The sequence below is a fragment of the Eptesicus fuscus genome, chromosome 20 (assembly GCF_027574615.1).
Source record: "Eptesicus fuscus isolate TK198812 chromosome 20, DD_ASM_mEF_20220401, whole genome shotgun sequence".
Lineage (NCBI taxonomy): Eukaryota > Metazoa > Chordata > Mammalia > Chiroptera > Vespertilionidae > Eptesicus > Eptesicus fuscus.
In genome coordinates this window covers 1,940,307-1,956,466 of record NC_072492.1, presented here as the reverse complement: position 1 = coordinate 1,956,466, position 16,160 = coordinate 1,940,307, and the positions used below count along the sequence as shown (strand labels likewise).

At 44.4% G+C, this 16,160-nt stretch overlaps 1 protein-coding gene across 6 annotated transcripts in view; it reads right to left on the bottom strand.

Annotated features, from left to right (window-relative positions):
- The window catches only part of PRPSAP2 (phosphoribosyl pyrophosphate synthetase associated protein 2), a 56,561-nt gene that overhangs the window by 20,921 nt on the left and 19,480 nt on the right, over nucleotides 1–16,160 (bottom strand). For all 6 annotated transcript variants that reach the window (XR_008554746.1, XM_028132187.2, XM_028132185.2 and 3 more), the window contains one exon: nucleotides 13,116–13,171. Coding sequence is in view for 5 of the 6 variants with exons in the window: in XM_028132187.2 (XP_027987988.2) it covers nucleotides 13,116–13,171 (56 nt within the window). In the remaining variant the exon portion in view is untranslated. The remainder of the gene's footprint in view (nucleotides 1–13,115; nucleotides 13,172–16,160) is intronic.

The following is a 16,160-nucleotide window of genomic DNA, read 5'->3' as shown; positions in this document are numbered from 1 at the left end:
CGTATGTCAGCAGGCCATCCCTTTACATTGCTGAGTAAACAGTTCATTGTATAGGTTACAAAACTGCTGTGAACATTCATGTATAAATCTTCGTATGGACTCATGCTTTCTTTTCTCTTGGGTAAATACCTAAGAGTAGAATGGCTGGATCATATGGTAGGCATATATTTAACTCTTTAACCTTTTGCACTCGGATGTCAAGTATGACTCTACACGGTTAGCATCGGTAGCAGCTCGAGAAAAAAGCAAGCGAGTGCAAAGGGTTAAAAAACAGCCCTAGCCAGTGTTGCTCAGTGGTCACAATGTCGGCCCATGCACTGAAGGGTCTTGGGTCAAGGGCATGTACCCTATCCACAGTAGGCAACCAGTCAATGTGTCTCTCTCACATTGATATCTCTGTCTCTCTCTCTCTCTCTCTCTCTCTCTCTCTCTCTCTCTCTCTCCCTCCCTTCTATTCTCTCTGAAAAGCAATGGCAAAATACCCTCAGGTGAGGATTAACAAAAACAAAAGAGAACAAAAGTGGTTATTCCATCTTTCATTCCCATGAGGGCTCCCATTCCTTCCCATTCTCGCCAGCACTTGGTGTGGTCACTCATTGTAAAATTATTCATTCTAATGGTCTGTAGTGGTACTTCATTGTGGTTCCAATTTGGATTTCCCTCAAGACAAATGGTGTTGACCATTTTTTCATGTGCTTAATTGCCATCCATGTATATTCTTTGGTCAAGGATCTGTTTAATCTTTTGCCAGTTTCTTAATATGTCCTGAATATAAAACCTTTATCAGATATATGCTTTACAAATATTTTCTTCCAATCTGGGCCTTCTCCTGTCATTCTCCAAATGTCTTCTGGAGAATAACTCTTAGTTTTGACAACACCAAATTTAACAATTTTTTCTTATGAATTGTGCTATTGGTGTCATATTTATGAAATCTTTGCCTAAACCAAGATCACGTAGTCCTTGGTTTACAAAGGACTTTCTTCTACAAAGATTTTCTTCTATGTTTTCCTCTAAACTTTTACAGTTTTAGATTTTACATTTAGGTTTATGATCCACTTTTAGTTAATTTCTGTAAGTTATATGAGATATCATTCAAGATTCATTTTATTTTACACATGAACATCCAATTATCCCAACACCATTTGTTCAAGACTCTTCTTTCTCCACTGAATTGCTTTTGCACATCTGTTGAAAATCAGTATTATAGATATACTAGAGGCCCAGTGCATGAAAATTCATGCATGGAGGGGGGTGTCCCTCAGCCCGGCCTGCCCCCTCTCACCGTCCAGGAGCCCTCAGGGGCAGGAGGGGACCTGGCGATCAGGGGAAGGCAACACCCCTATCACACCTCTGCTGCTGCCACTGCCAGCAGCGCAAGCCTCAGCCGGCCCTGGTTACCTGAGCCTCAGGCGGCCCTAGGCGACTGGGCAGCCGCCATCCAAGGCTTGCCTGTGTCTTGGGCGGGTCCTGGGCGGCTGGGCAGCCACCATCCGAGGCTTGCCTGCACCTCAGGCTGGCCCTGGGCGGCTGGGGGCTGAGGGGACTGGGGGACTCTGGAGGCAGGCGCCCCGGCGGGGCTGAGGGGATTGGGCGCCGCCATCTTGTGGCTATGGGTGCTGCCATCTTTGAGGGTGGGACAGTCAATTAGCATATTCCCTCCTTATTGGCTGTGGGTGCCGCCATCTTTGAGGGCAGGGCAGTCAATTAGCATATTCGCTCCTTATTGGTTGTGGGTGCCACCATCTTTGTGACAGTGTGAGGGTCAATTAACATATTCCCTCTTTATTAGATAGGATATGGGTCTGTTTTCTGATTTTATCCCAATAGTACATACTCATGATTGCTTGAGCTTTATAAGACACCTTAAATTCAGATAGTGTTAGATCTTCAACTTTGTTCCTTTTCAGATGTTTTGCCTATTTTAGGTTCTTTACATTTCCATATGAATTTTAGAATCAGCCTGTCAATTGCTACAAAAAAGCCTGCTGAAATTTTGATTGCAGGGAAGGGGTCTCAATTCTATATTCTCAATTTGAGGAGAAATGATATCTTAACAATATTGAGTCTTTTGACCCATGAACACAGCAGCATCTTCCTCCACTCATTTAGGTCTTTAATTTTTCTCAGTAATGTTTTATATTTTTCAGTGTACAAGTTTTGAACATTTTAGATTTACCCGTTTCACTTAATTTGATGCAATTTCTAACCGTTCATTGCTAGTATATAGAAATTCAATTGATTTTTGTTTTATTGACCTTATAATTTGCAAACTTGCTAAACTGATTTATTCGTCCTAATTGCACTTTTGTAGATTTCATCATATTTTTCTACATAAATAATCATGCTACCTGCAAATTAGGACTGTTTTACTTCTTTCTTTCCATACTGGATCTCTCTCTCTCTCTTTTTTTAAGTTGCAGCACTATCCAGAATCTCCAGCACAGTGCCAACCAGAAGGAGGGAGAAGACATCGCATCTCGTTCCTGATCTCAGGGGAAAGCTTTCAGTCTCTCACCATGAAGTGTGATATTAGCTGTAGGTTTGTTTGTTTGTTTGTTTTTTAATATATTTTTATTGATTTCAGAGAGAAGGGAGAGGGAGAGAGACAGAAACATCAGTGATGAGAGAGAATCATTGACCACCTGCCTTCTGCACACCCCCTACTGGGAATTGAGCCTCAACCCAGGCACGTGTCCTTGACTGGAATCGAACCCAGGACCCTTCAGTCTGCAGGCCGATGTTCTATTCACTGAGCCAAACTGGCTAGGGTTCCAATGATTTTTAGAGAGGGAGAGGGAGAACAACATCGATACAAAAGAGACACATCAACTGGTTGCTTCCTGCATGTGGCCCCTCTCGGGGCCAGGGATAAAACCTACAACCCACATACATGCCCTTTCCTGGAAACTGAACCCACCACCCTTTGGTTCGAGGGTGGGTGCTCTAACCACTGAGCATACCCGCCAGGGCAAGCTATGGGTTTTTCATAGATGGCCTTTATCAGATGAGGAAGTCCCTTTCTATTCTTAGTTTGCATAAAGATTTTACCAGAAATAGAATTGAATTTTGTCAAATGCTCTTTGCGGATGAGATAATCATGTAGTTATATAAGATATAGTATTTGCATACCTTTAAATTCATCCTTTTTAAAAAATCAAGTAATTTTTAAAGAAATTCTCAGAGAGAAAAAGCAGTCAGACAAATACAAGGCAGAATCTTCACTAGCTCTTGCCCATCCTAATCTCATGGAGACTGGCTGGCACCACAGAGACTAGTTCCTCCTTCCTGTTCAAGATTGGCTTTGCATCACAATTATTGTCAAAAGAATTAACCTTAGTCATCCTCTAAGGGAGTCTTTTCCATACAGGTCTGCCAATTCCTAGAGTAATGCTGTTTAGGCACTACTGACCTCTACTTAAGGCTATACTGTTAACTCTTGAACAACAGGTTTAAACTGTGGATCCATTTACACGTGGATTTTTTTCAATAAACACTCTATTTTCTCTTCCTTATGCTGTTCGTAATAACATTATTTTCTCTAGCTTATTTTATTTCAATACAGTATATCAGGGGTCCTCAAACTTTTTAAACAGGAGGCCAGTTCACTGTCCCTCAGACCGTTGGAGGGCTGGACTATAGTTTAAAAAAAAAACTATGAACAAATTCCTATGCACACTGCACATATCTTATTTTGAAGTAAAAAAACAAAATGGCAAAAATACCCACATGTGGCCCGCGGGCTGTAGTTTGAGGACGCCTGCAGTATATAATACATATAACATACAAAATATGTTAATCAACTGTTTATATTATCGGTAAGCCTTCTGGTCAATAGCAGGCTATTAGTAGCTAAGTTTTTGGGGAATCTGAAGTTATACTCAGATTTTCAACTGTGCAGAAGGCCAGCATCCCTAACCCCCGTACTGCTCAAGGACCAATTGTATTGTCATGATAAATAAAATCTATTCTGTGCACACTGATGTTAGTTCTTGGATACTTTACATAATTTAGTCATGTAACTTGAATCCCACCTGATTCCAAAAGAATCAGGATGATCCCTTTGGGTCACATTGTCTTATACACTAACAGTCACAGAGAAATTCCAAAGCAACTCAACCTTGCTACTGGTGGTACAATGATGCGGGTTAGTTTTCATCATGGGTTAGAACATAACACAGGATCTCAGATATTTTTTTTTTCTACTCACTCAGTTATTCTAAGAAAACAATTCCAAACAACTCATTAAAGCAAGTTTTCTTTTTTTAAAAAAATATTTTTATTGATTTCAGAGAAGGGAGAGGGAGAGAGATAGAAACATCAAGATAAAAGAGAATCATTGATGAGCTGCCTCCTGCATACCCCACAGTGGGGACTGAGCCCACAACCCAGGCATGTGCCCTGCCAGGAATTGAACCATGCCCTCCTGGTTTATAGGTCTATGCTCAACCACTGAGCCAGGCCGACCAGGCAAGTTTTGTTTCTTATTAAAGCAGCATTATACTCTCAGATGACCCCTCTTATTCAAAACAACTTCTTATTGTCAAAGAACTCTAAAACTCAAGTTATTGATGAGTATAATTTCAGAATTCTAAGGGCACTAACAACCACCATTCTACATAGTAGTATTTTAATTTGTAAAATCCTGCCATATGCTCCTTGATGCTTATTACAACTCTGTAAGAGAAGGCAAGCAGTGCAGGTGTTACCCTCATTTTGCTGATGAGGAAACTGAGGCTTGGAGAAACTGCGTGACTGTGGTTCTTACGGTTCTCACAGACTGGCTAAGCCCCACGTGGAAGCCCATGTCCGTTTACTCCTAATTTAATTTTGCTCCTGCTGCTCTAGTGTCCTCTAAGGTTAGGTGCTAAATGAAAAACTTGGGAGGAAGAAGCTAGACAGTCAGATAAAAAATGGCATCTCACGAAGCCAGAAAGCACCATCTCAAACTCTAACTCTGGATGAATGTGCAAATCAGGACTTTAGAATGAAAGGAAATCACTACTACATAGCTATGGGTAGACACAGCCAGCCACGAAGTTGACTTTACTATGTTAGATGCAACTGACCACAGAGGTCTCACAATGCCTTCAATGAGGAGAGCAAACTCCCAAGTCCTATATGTACTAAGGGAAGACCCAGTAAATGGGCAAATCAATTTCATTAACATTTGGCCAACACACAAATCCTGTCATCACTGGTGTGGAAAACACTCCAAGAAGCCATCAGCTGTGCCACTACCTTCCAGTACACAACATACAGTTGAATCACCTTGAATACATTTCTTCATCTCCTTAGGTGTGTCTCCTCATCTGTGAGATAAATGCTGACCGCCTAGTAGAGAAGATCAAATGAGATAATATAGATGTCTTAGCCAGTTCCAGCTACTACAACAGAACACAGGCTGGGTGGCTTAAACAACAGACGTTTATTTCGCAGTACTAGAGGTTAGAAGTCGAGATCAAGGCATCAGCAGATCAGAGTCCTCCTGGCTGGCAGATGGCCATCTTCTCATTCCCTTAGAAGGCAGAGAACAGAGAGCCAGAGCAAGCTCTCTCCCTCTCTTCTCATAAGGGCACTAATCCCATCCAGAGGTCGCCACCTTCGTGACCTAATTACTTCCCAAAGCCTCACCTCCTAAATACCATCACACTGGATAAGAATAGGATTTCAACATTTGAACTTTGTGGGGGTGGGAAACATTCGGTCCACAATAGTAAATAAAACATCTATACTAAATAAAAGCCTAGGTGGTCCTCGAGCCCTCGTGCGATGCCCTCACGTCGTCACAAGATGGCCGACTGGGGAGGGCAGTTGGGGGCGATCGGGCTGACAGGGGAGCAGTCATGCAGCAATCAGGCCAGCAGGGGAGCAGTTAGGGGGCGATCAGGTTGGCAGGCAGAAGCGGTTAGGGGCAATCAGGCAGGCAGGCAGGCGAGCAGTTAGGAGCCAGCAGTCCCGGATTGTGAGAGGGATGTCCGACTGCTGGTTTAGCGATCAGGCCTAAACCGGCAGTCGGATATCCCTCAAGGGGTCCCAGATTGGAGACAGTACAGGCCAAGCTGAGGGACACCCCCCACCGGTGCACGAATTTCGTGCACCGGGCCTCTAGTATAACATAAGCTCCCTGAGGGCATCTTTTGTGGTTTTGATTTCGATTTCTAATGATTAATGATGTTGAGCATGTAGTACTGGCACACAGACAATAGAATAGAACTGAGGGTCCAGAAATAAATGCCATAAACATCTAGGCCAACATCAGACTTAGTGCAATAGGGTCTCAAGAAACATCTGAATGGTAAGTGACAAATATCCCTGTCATTCTAATAAATGCCAAATAAGCTTAGCAAAAGGTTACTTCAATGAAAAAAACTCTACCACTCATCCATTAATCTCATTAATACATGATGTTAGATGCAAATGAGAATTATAGAAATTACCAAAAGCCTACCCAGATAGGTGAGTCAAAGTTCATCACATTCTTCTGGTATTCAGTGGAGAAAACTTATCAAAATACATTGCTGCCATTTCTGCTTCCACTAAGATGGAGCAGTTCTCCCACAAAGTACAACTAAAACCCTGGATATCTGTATATATAAAACCCTAAGCGACCAAATGACTGGCCAGTAGCTATGATGCACACTGACCACGAGGGGGCAGATGCTCAATGCAGGAGCTGCCCCCTGGTGGTCAGTGCGCTCCCACAGTGAGAGTGCCTCTCAGCTAACCAAGGAGCACCAGATGCCTGGCTCACAGCTGGTGAATGCAGCTGTGGCAGCACAAGCCCCTCCCGCGGATAGTCCCCCTGGCGCACCCCCCTCAATCCCACCCACCCACTGTAGCGGCCACAGAGGTCCACTGATCCCACAGGCCAGGACGAGGGGACCCCACCAGTGCACAAATCCGTGCACCAGGCCTCTAGTCCTATATAATAAAAGGCTAATATGCAAATTGACCGAACGGCAGAATGACCAATCACTATGATGCACACTGACCACCAGGGGACAGACGCTCAACGCAGGAGCTGCTCCCTGGTGGTCAGTGTGCTCCCACAGGGGGAGCGCCACTCAGCCAGAAGCCGGGCTCATGGCTGGCGAGTGCATGGCACTCCATGTCAATGCTCAGTATGTCCAAACTGCTGACAGGCCTAAACCGTCAGTCAGACATCCCCCAAGGGCTCCTGGACTGCGAGAGAGTGCAGGCCGAGCTGAGGGAACACCTCCCCACCCCGCCCCGTGCAGAGTGCACGAATTTCATGCACTGGGCCTCTAGTTATATATATGAAACAAACGTAAGACTCTAATGGTGGAGTGGAGAATGCTGATTGGCTAGGGACCTCAGGACTGGAGAAATGACATGATGGTGAGTCCTCTGGGCTTTCTTTTTGCATTATCCTAGATTTGCAGCTGGAAAAGCAGGCAACCCCAATATGCCAATGGGTACAGAGCCCCAAAAGAATCTACTTTCTCTATCCAAAGGACCAAGAAAGGAGCAGCCTCCCAAGTCAGAAAATTTTAAGACAGTAACTGTCCTACTCCAGACAAACAGGACAGAAAACACAGCAGCTGCATCCCTCCCCACATGAGTAAAAACCAAGAAAAGGGCCTACACTTCCTCCCTTGCCAAGCTATAATGATGCACCCCAAATCCCCGATGGGTGGTTTAAGAGAAGGCCACGAAGGAGCTGGGACTTTCATCCCTACTCAGCAGTAATAAACCCCCACCTGCCACTGTCAGTGGAGAGTGAAACCTGGGCTTCCACCCCAACTCAGCAGGAAAGAAGTATCTTTCCCCATGCCCCACAAGGTAGTGTCAGAGGAGGCTAGTGGAGTCAGGACTTTCCCCTCTTGGGTGTTGATGGAGAACACATAAAAGATCTATACTCCCACTTCCACCCACTCTGATTGTTTTGATCTAATTGTTACTACAAAAGTACAGTAATCGAAACAGGGTGGTATGGGCATACAGATAACCGAATGGAACTGAGGGTCCAGAAATCCTACCTAATAAAAGAGAAACATGCAAATTGACCTTACTTTCGCTATGCCCACAGCCAATCAGAGAGAACAAGATGGCGGTTAATTTGCATATGCGGGCCATGAGTGGCCTGGGTCCCGGAAACATCCTCCTGATCCAGGCCTCTCCTAGCCTGTAGGCCCGCGCTTAGGTCCTGAGCGGCAGGGGTCTCAGAACGCCCCCTGGCCACTCGGAGCCTATCGGTGCAGGACCCAAGCCACCTGGCAGGCGGGAACATCCCCGCGTCGCTATAGCGACGTTCCCGCCCTGCCCCCAGCAGCTTGCAAAGGCTCAGGCACAAAGCAGCGGTTTGGGGCCACGCCCCCAGCCAGGCACCCAGGACCGGGGGCTGGCTTCTGGCCTCTGGGGTGTGCCGAGACCCTGGTGGCCACCACTGCGTGCTTCCCAGGGTCCCTGCATGCCCCGAGCCTGGGGCCTATGGTGGGGCTGGCTGCTGGCCTCCCCCAGCTGCTTACAAAGGCTGGCGCAGGAAGCGGTGGTTTGGGGCCTCACTCCCAGCCAGGCGCCCAGGACCAGGAGCTTGCTTCTGGTCTCTGGGGTGTACCGAGACCCTGGTGGCCCCGTTGCGTGCTGCCCAGGGTCCCTGCATGCCCCAAGCCTGGGGCCCATGATAGGGCTGGCTGCTGGCCTCTGGGGTGTGCCGATACCATGGTGGCCACCGCTGCGTGCTGCCCAGGGTCCCTGCATGCCCCCAGCCTGGGGCCCATGGTGGGGCTGGCTGCTGGCCCCGGGGCGTTTGGAGACGGGGATGTTCCCGCCCCACCCCAGAGGCTTTCCAAGCTCTAGCACCAAGTGGCGGTTCGTGTCCATGCTCCCAGCCCAGCGCCCTCCACAGGGGGAGAGCTGCTGGCCTCTGGGGTGTGCGGAGACCCCGGCAGCCACCACTGGGTGGCAGGAACACACCCCTAGCCCAGTGGACACAACCCAGGGGCTGCATGAGCTGCAGAGGATACACCTTTTATAAAAATATTTTATTGATTTTTTTTTACAGAGAAGAGGGGAGAGGGATAGACAGTTGGAAATATTAATGAGAGAGAAACATGGATTTGCTGCCTCCTGCACACTCCCCACTGGGGATGTGCCTCCAACCAAGGTACATGCCCTTAACAGGAATCAAACCTGGGACCCTTCAGACTACAGGCCCATGATCTATCCACTGAGCCAAACCAGTTTGAGAGTAAATACCTTTTCTGACAACTCATTGGCTAAGCTCCCTGTAGGCCGCCACTTGCAGTGTTCTCGGTAATTTGGGTTATAAGAATCCAAGAAGGTGATCTAGGGTTTTTCCACCACACTCCTGGAGGCAAAAATGAAGGTCCCTTGAGGGATCCCAGATTGGAGAGACTGCAGGCTGGGCTGAGGGACAACACCGCCCCCCCGCCCTCCCCTTCCCTGCCGTGCACGAATTTCGTGCACCAGGCCTCTAGTAAATGACATAAACATCTACGGCCAATTGATTTCTAACATGGGTGCCAAAGTCATTCAAGGGGGAAAGAAGAGTTTTTTCAACAAATAGTGCTGGATGACTGAACTGGATAATCATATGGAAAAGAAAGAAGCTGAATGCTTACCTCACTCCATATACAAAATCGCTCTCCAACCTAAACATAAGAGCTAAAACTAAACTATTAAGAGAAAGCATAGGGGCAAAACTTAATGACCTTGGATTTAACATTGCCTCCTTAGACATGATACTGAAGCACAAGCAAAAACAAAAAAAAGCTAAATTGGACTTCATAAAAATTAGAAACTTTTTTTTTTAATTAAAAACTTTTGTACATCAAAGGACAAATCAAGAATGGGAAAAGACCACCTACAGAATGGAGTAAAATAATTGCAAACCATATAATCTGATAGGGTCTAGTATTTATTTATCTATGTATTTATAGTATTTAGAATATACAAAGAAGTTTTACAATTCAACCACAAAAAGACAAACAACCCCACTTAAAAACAAGCCAAGGATGCGGGCTCAAAGCCCTCCCTGAGCCTCAGGGACGCACACGGGGAGAGAGGAGGAAGCAGCAGGAGCAGCTGTTTTTCTTTGTGAGAGCAAGACAACATCTGATTCCTCCGGACTCCTGCCACAACACAACGCCCTTGGCCAACTGGCTTTCCCAGCTGCCGACAGGGACAGCCTCCCCCCGTCAGTGGGTGGTATTTAGAGCCCTGTCCATCAAGAGAGGTGGGAGTTGGGATATTTTCTCAACCAACAGTGAACGAACTGAGCCCAGCTTCGGAAAGTCAGCTTTCTGTCCAGGAGTTGGACTGGACAGGAGCAGCACTGGACTTGGACATGAGAGTTCTCTGATCCACCCATGGCAGCTTTCCAACATCCAGGGCCATTTTAAGATCTTCCTGGGCCTCTAGTACTGTAACTTTTTTAAAACATATATATTTTTTATTGATTTCAGTGAGGAAGGGAGAGGGAGAGACAGATAGAAACATCAATGATGAGAGAGAATCATTGATAGGCTGCTTCCTGACCCTACCTACTGGGGATCAAGCCTGCAACCCGAGCATGTGCTCTGACCAGGAACTGAACCGTGACTCCTGGTTCATAGGTTGACACTCAACCACTGAACCATGCCAGCCGGGCATATATTTGTAGACATTTTAATTAAACATTGATTAATTTTAAAATAAGCAAAGCATTTGAGTAGACATTTGTCCAAAGATATACTAATGGCCACAAGCACATGAAAAGATGCTAATCATCATCAATAATTAGAAATCCAAATCAAAACCACATGAGATCCCAGCCAGTGTGGCTAAGTAGTTAGAGCGTCAGCCCAAGCAGCAAAGGGTCACAGGTTTGATTCCCAGTCAAGGGCATGTACCCAGGATGCAGGTTCAATCCTCGGCTCCAGTTGAATCACATTCAGGAGGCAGCCAATCAATGTGTCTCTCTCTTTCTTCCTTTCTCTCCCTCCCTCCCTCCCACTATCTCTAAAAATCAATGGGAAAAATATCCTCAGGTGAGGATTAACCAAAAACATAAAAACAAACAAACAAAAACCACAATAAGCCCTAGCCGGTTTGATTCGGTGATTAGAGCATCACCCTTGGACTGAAGGGTCGAAGATTCAATTCTAGTCAAGGGCTCGTACCTGGGTTGCAGCTCAATCCTGGGCCCTGATCAGGGCGTGTGTGAGAGGCAACCAATCTCTCACATCAGTATTTCTCTCACTCTGTCTCACCCCCTCCCTTCCATTCTCTCTAAAATCAATGAGAAAAAATATCCTCTGGTGATTTTGATATTAACAACAACAAAAAAACAAAAACACAAAACAAAACCACAATGAGATACCATTTCATACCCACTTAGGATGGATATAAAAAGAAAAGAAAAGAAGTGTTGGTAATAACGTGGAGAAATTAGAGCCCTTGTACATTGCTGGTGGGAATGGAAAATGAAAAAGAGTTCGGTGGTCCCTCAAAAATGGAAACAGAATTACCATGGCCTAGCAATTTTAATCCTAGGCACACTAGTCCATCCACAAGAAATGAAAACAAGTGTCAATGTAGAAACTTACAAACAAATGTTCACAGCTCCTCAGGTGGAACAGCCCAAAGGTGGAAACAACCCCAATGTCCACCAACGGATGAACAGACCAATACAGCCCATCAATCCAGCGGAGTATTACTCAGCCACGAAAAGACAGGAAATACTAACACAGATACCTGGCCCTCGAAAACAAAACACTATGCTAAGTGAAAGAAACCAAACACAAAAATCCATATAATGTGTGCTTCCATTTCTATGAAATATTCAGAATAAGCAAATCCAGAGACAGAAGCAGATTACGGCTGCCAGGGCTGGGGGGAGGGGGTGGAGAGCGATTACATGATGAGTACAGGGTATTCTGGAGTGAGGTGGTGGTTGCATAACCTTGTGAATGCACTGGATGCCAGTAAACTATATACTTAAAAATGGTTAATTGTATGTTATGTGACTTTTACATTAATTTTTTAAAAGTCTGTACATCACAGAAAAATAAATTACTAAATTTTAATTAATTCAGCCTTTGCACAAATGTTTGAAAGTTGTTTGGAATGTTTCTATTCCAATCTGAGGCCGTTTACTATGGCTTTCCCAAGTGGACAATGCAAGGCTCTGTGACTCGACTTCTCGGAGGAAGCGTGAGTGCGGGCACAGCCCTGGCTGCACGAGGTAGCTCTAAGAACATGGCACGTCATGCTTGTCACAGTGCAACCTAATTAACAGTCTAACTGCCATTCTTCATCTGTGATGGAAAACCACTTCTCTGTAACCCTTCTAAGTCTGGCTCAGGATGTGTAAGTTCTCCTTCAAGATTAACAGTCCACAGGGCCAGGAGGGAGGCACCTGTGTTTTCCTTCATCCCACAGGACTCAACAATGATCCAGTGAGCAAAGGTATTCAATTGTGGAAAATAAGCTTAAAAGAGACTTTTTTAGGGAAAAGATTTTATTCCTTCCTACATTTGATTTTGTTCTTTCCCAGGAAACATTGGTACATGAGACCCTCTTAGCCCAAATACAACGCTACGTACTGCATTCCTGACTTATCAGTTACTGCATTCCTGACTTATCAGTTACTCGGGGCTACACAGGACTCTCAGAACTGCCCCATTTGGATGCCTCGGGGTGTTTTAGTTTTGTAAAATGTCACCTTTTAACACATACCAATAGTGGCCACTGGGCTGGATATAATTCTGTTAATAAATTACTGAGTTGGAGGCAGCAAACAACTACAAAGTGTTTTTGCTAGTGTTATAAACGCCAGATTGGAAGATCCACAAGCAGCTGCCAGTCTGGGAGGGAGGGAAGTGCTAGGCTGGGATTCCCCAGACCTGGATGACTTTGGTAAAAAAAGATGACTGGTGGTCACAGACGGGGGTTTAAAAAGAAAGAAACCTAATCATCATCACTTAATAAATGAAGTCCGCAAAAAATCTGTTAAACTACCAGTCCACGAAATAAAAGTAAGGGACACCAGTGAACTACTGAGGTTGAAACCAGAACACCAGGGATCTGATGGAGGACTGATCCCTGGATGTGGATGGAGGAGTGCTCAGTCGTGAGCTCCCACCTACCTCTTGGCTGAGGCTGGAGACTTGGCTACAATCACTGCATTCCTGTAATCCGGGATCTGTGACAGAGAGGCCAGGGATTACTGCCATGACTCCATAAGGCTATGCACACCAACACTCAACAATCAATGAAAAGGAACAGTGCAGCCCTAGCCGGTGGTCTCAGTGGTTAGAGCATGGGCCTGAGCATGGAAGGGTCTTGGGTTCGATTCCCAGTCAAGGGCATGGACCTGGGTTGCAGTTCGCTCCCCGCACCCGGTAGGGGCACATAGCAGAGGCAACCAGTCCACGTGTCTCTCCCACATAGATGTCTCTCTCTCCCTCCCTTCCTTCTACTCTCTCTGAAAAAGCAATGAAAAAAAATATTCTCAGGTGAGGATTAACAAACAAAAAAGGAATAGTGTATCGGACTCAAAAATGTCATTTGGTCACTTGAAATTTTTTCAAGATAAAAGTTCAAAGCAAATGTCTCCTTTGGAAAATGAAGAAATGCCTACCTAGCAAAAACTATTATTTTTCATTTGTGTGTGTGTGTTTTATCAGGAAAATAATATTATTAAGAAATAAGCCTCACAGACCTCTTTGAAGAAAAAACTCCAGCAAAAACTGATAATATGGTATAAAGACATTTTTATAGTCGGTCTCAGGAAGTTGTCATTTCATATTGCCAGGATGATATCCACCCCATCTGAACCCAAGGTACTGTAATTGTCAAGTTCCAAATTAGTGCACCCAAACAAATGACTATTTACCATATCTTAGTCATATAGTGAAGAAACCAACTTGTTAAAGACAATCAGCCCAGTGCTGTTTTATGAGGACACTAGAGGCCTGATGCACGAAATTCCTGCAAGAGTAGGCCTTCCTTCCCCTGGCTGCCGGCACCGGCTTCCCTCTGGCACCCGGGACCCAGGCTTCCCTTGCAGCCCCCACAGCATCCGGAAGGTTGTCCGGAAGGACATCGGTCTAATTAGCATATTATGCTATTATTATTATAGATTATTATAGATTAAGAGCCCTTATGAAAATAACTAAAATATCAGTGTGCTCTGGAGTCAATAAAGTTGAACACTTGAAGTGATCTGTGCCAGTGATAATATATTAAAGATATACCTATTATCAACTTCTGAGAGTTTAGAAGGCAGAACTGTTTTTAAGCTGAGCAGGAGTTTACTTTCCACAACCCAGACATTTGCCCTGATGGGCAGTCAAACCATGATGTCCTGGTTCATAGGCTGATGCTCCACCACTGAGCCACTTTGTTTTCCGGCTAATGCCAGGCTCTTTTTACTCATTTATTCTTATTAGGAAGGGAGGGGGGAGAGGGAGGAGGAGTGGGGGGAAGTGAGGGGGAGAGAGAAAGAGACATGTGATCGATTGCCTCCCCATGCCGCCTACTGGGGATCAAGCCCACAACTTGGACATGTGTCCTAAATGGGAATTGAACCAGCAACCTTTTGGTGCACAGGCTGACACTCAGCCAACTGAGTCATACCAGCCAGGGCACAGGATTTATTTCTGACTTCATCTTGGCGATATTTTATGTTCTTAAAATTTAAACACTTCATTAAGTTATATCATTTCATTCCAATAACTCCCCATTGCTTTTTCTCACAATTATGCCAGTTCACTAAATTTTAATATAAGCACTTAAAATAATCACTAGCACCTTGTACATTTCTTAGCACATGGGAAGCACTAAGTAATAAATACTTAGTAAACAAAAAAACAACTGATTAATCTGAAGGCTCTATTATAGATATATCCAGCATAACAACATGGATCATATGTCCTTCAGGAACACTGTCAGTGAGTAAGGTAGCAAAAAAATAATTTATATTTAGGCACATTTCTTATTTTTGCTAGAAATCTTTCTAAACTAGTTTATGTACTTCCTTGCCTTATCAAACATGATCAAGTCCAGTTATGAGAGGAAATAACCAAGGAAACAGTGAAGAAAGGACTCATCAATAAAAATAGGTCTATTTTCTCCTCAAAAGTTAAAGCAGAAAAACATATTCATAAAGAAAAAATAAGCTGTTATGAAAAAGAACAAAAAAGAAATCCAGGAGGTGGAAGTGATTATGGTCCAAAAAACAACCCAGTCACTGGCTAGCTACAGACACAACTGAATAACAAACCTGGGCGATAAGGCCACGGAATTTTCCTACAATGAGGGATATAAGAACACAAAACTTGAAGAAAAAAGTTAAACAATATAGAGACTACACATAACAGTTCCCAAAGAATAAAAAAAGGGGGGGGGGGGGATGGTAAAATATTCAAATTATAAGGGAAAAGATTCCCAAAGAATGAAAGGGACCCACTGAGTATCTAGAGAAATCAGTGGGAAAAAAGGTCCACCCCAGACACACCTGCTGAAATTCCAAAATCACAGCAAGAAAATAAAACAGTATTTTATTTTATTTTTTAAATACATTTTTATTAATTTCAGAGGAAGGGAGAGGGAGAGAGAGACAGAAACATCAATGATCAGAGAGAATCATTGATGGGCTACCTCCTGCATGGCCCCTACTAGGGATTGAGCCCGCAACCTGGGCATGTGCCCTCACCAGGAATTGAACAATGGCCTCCCTGGTTCATAGGTCGATGCTCAAGCACTGAGCCACACTGGCCAGGCGAAAACACTATTTTAGATGGGGGAAATTCTGTCCCTTTCCCACCCCCCAGAAAAAGCCTCCCCCATGATAAGATGCTCAATCACACTAGATACCATGGGAGTAAAAAATTCAAGTAAGGTAGTGTTGTTTTGTCCATTAACTTAGCACAATTAAGGCCCAGGGAAACAGGTACTATCATAGCACTGCTACTGGGAGTATAAATTAATATAGCCTCTTCAGATAATTGCAATTTTTACAATATCTATTAAATTTTCAGAAAATTGTAATTTTTGCAGTATCTATTTAAAATTTTTTTAATGTAGATTAGTGGCCCAGTGCACAAATTCGTGCACATTGAAAGAAAATTAATTAGAAGAAATATTTTAATATCACTATTTTCCCTTTCTCTATAATAGAAGTGTCAACC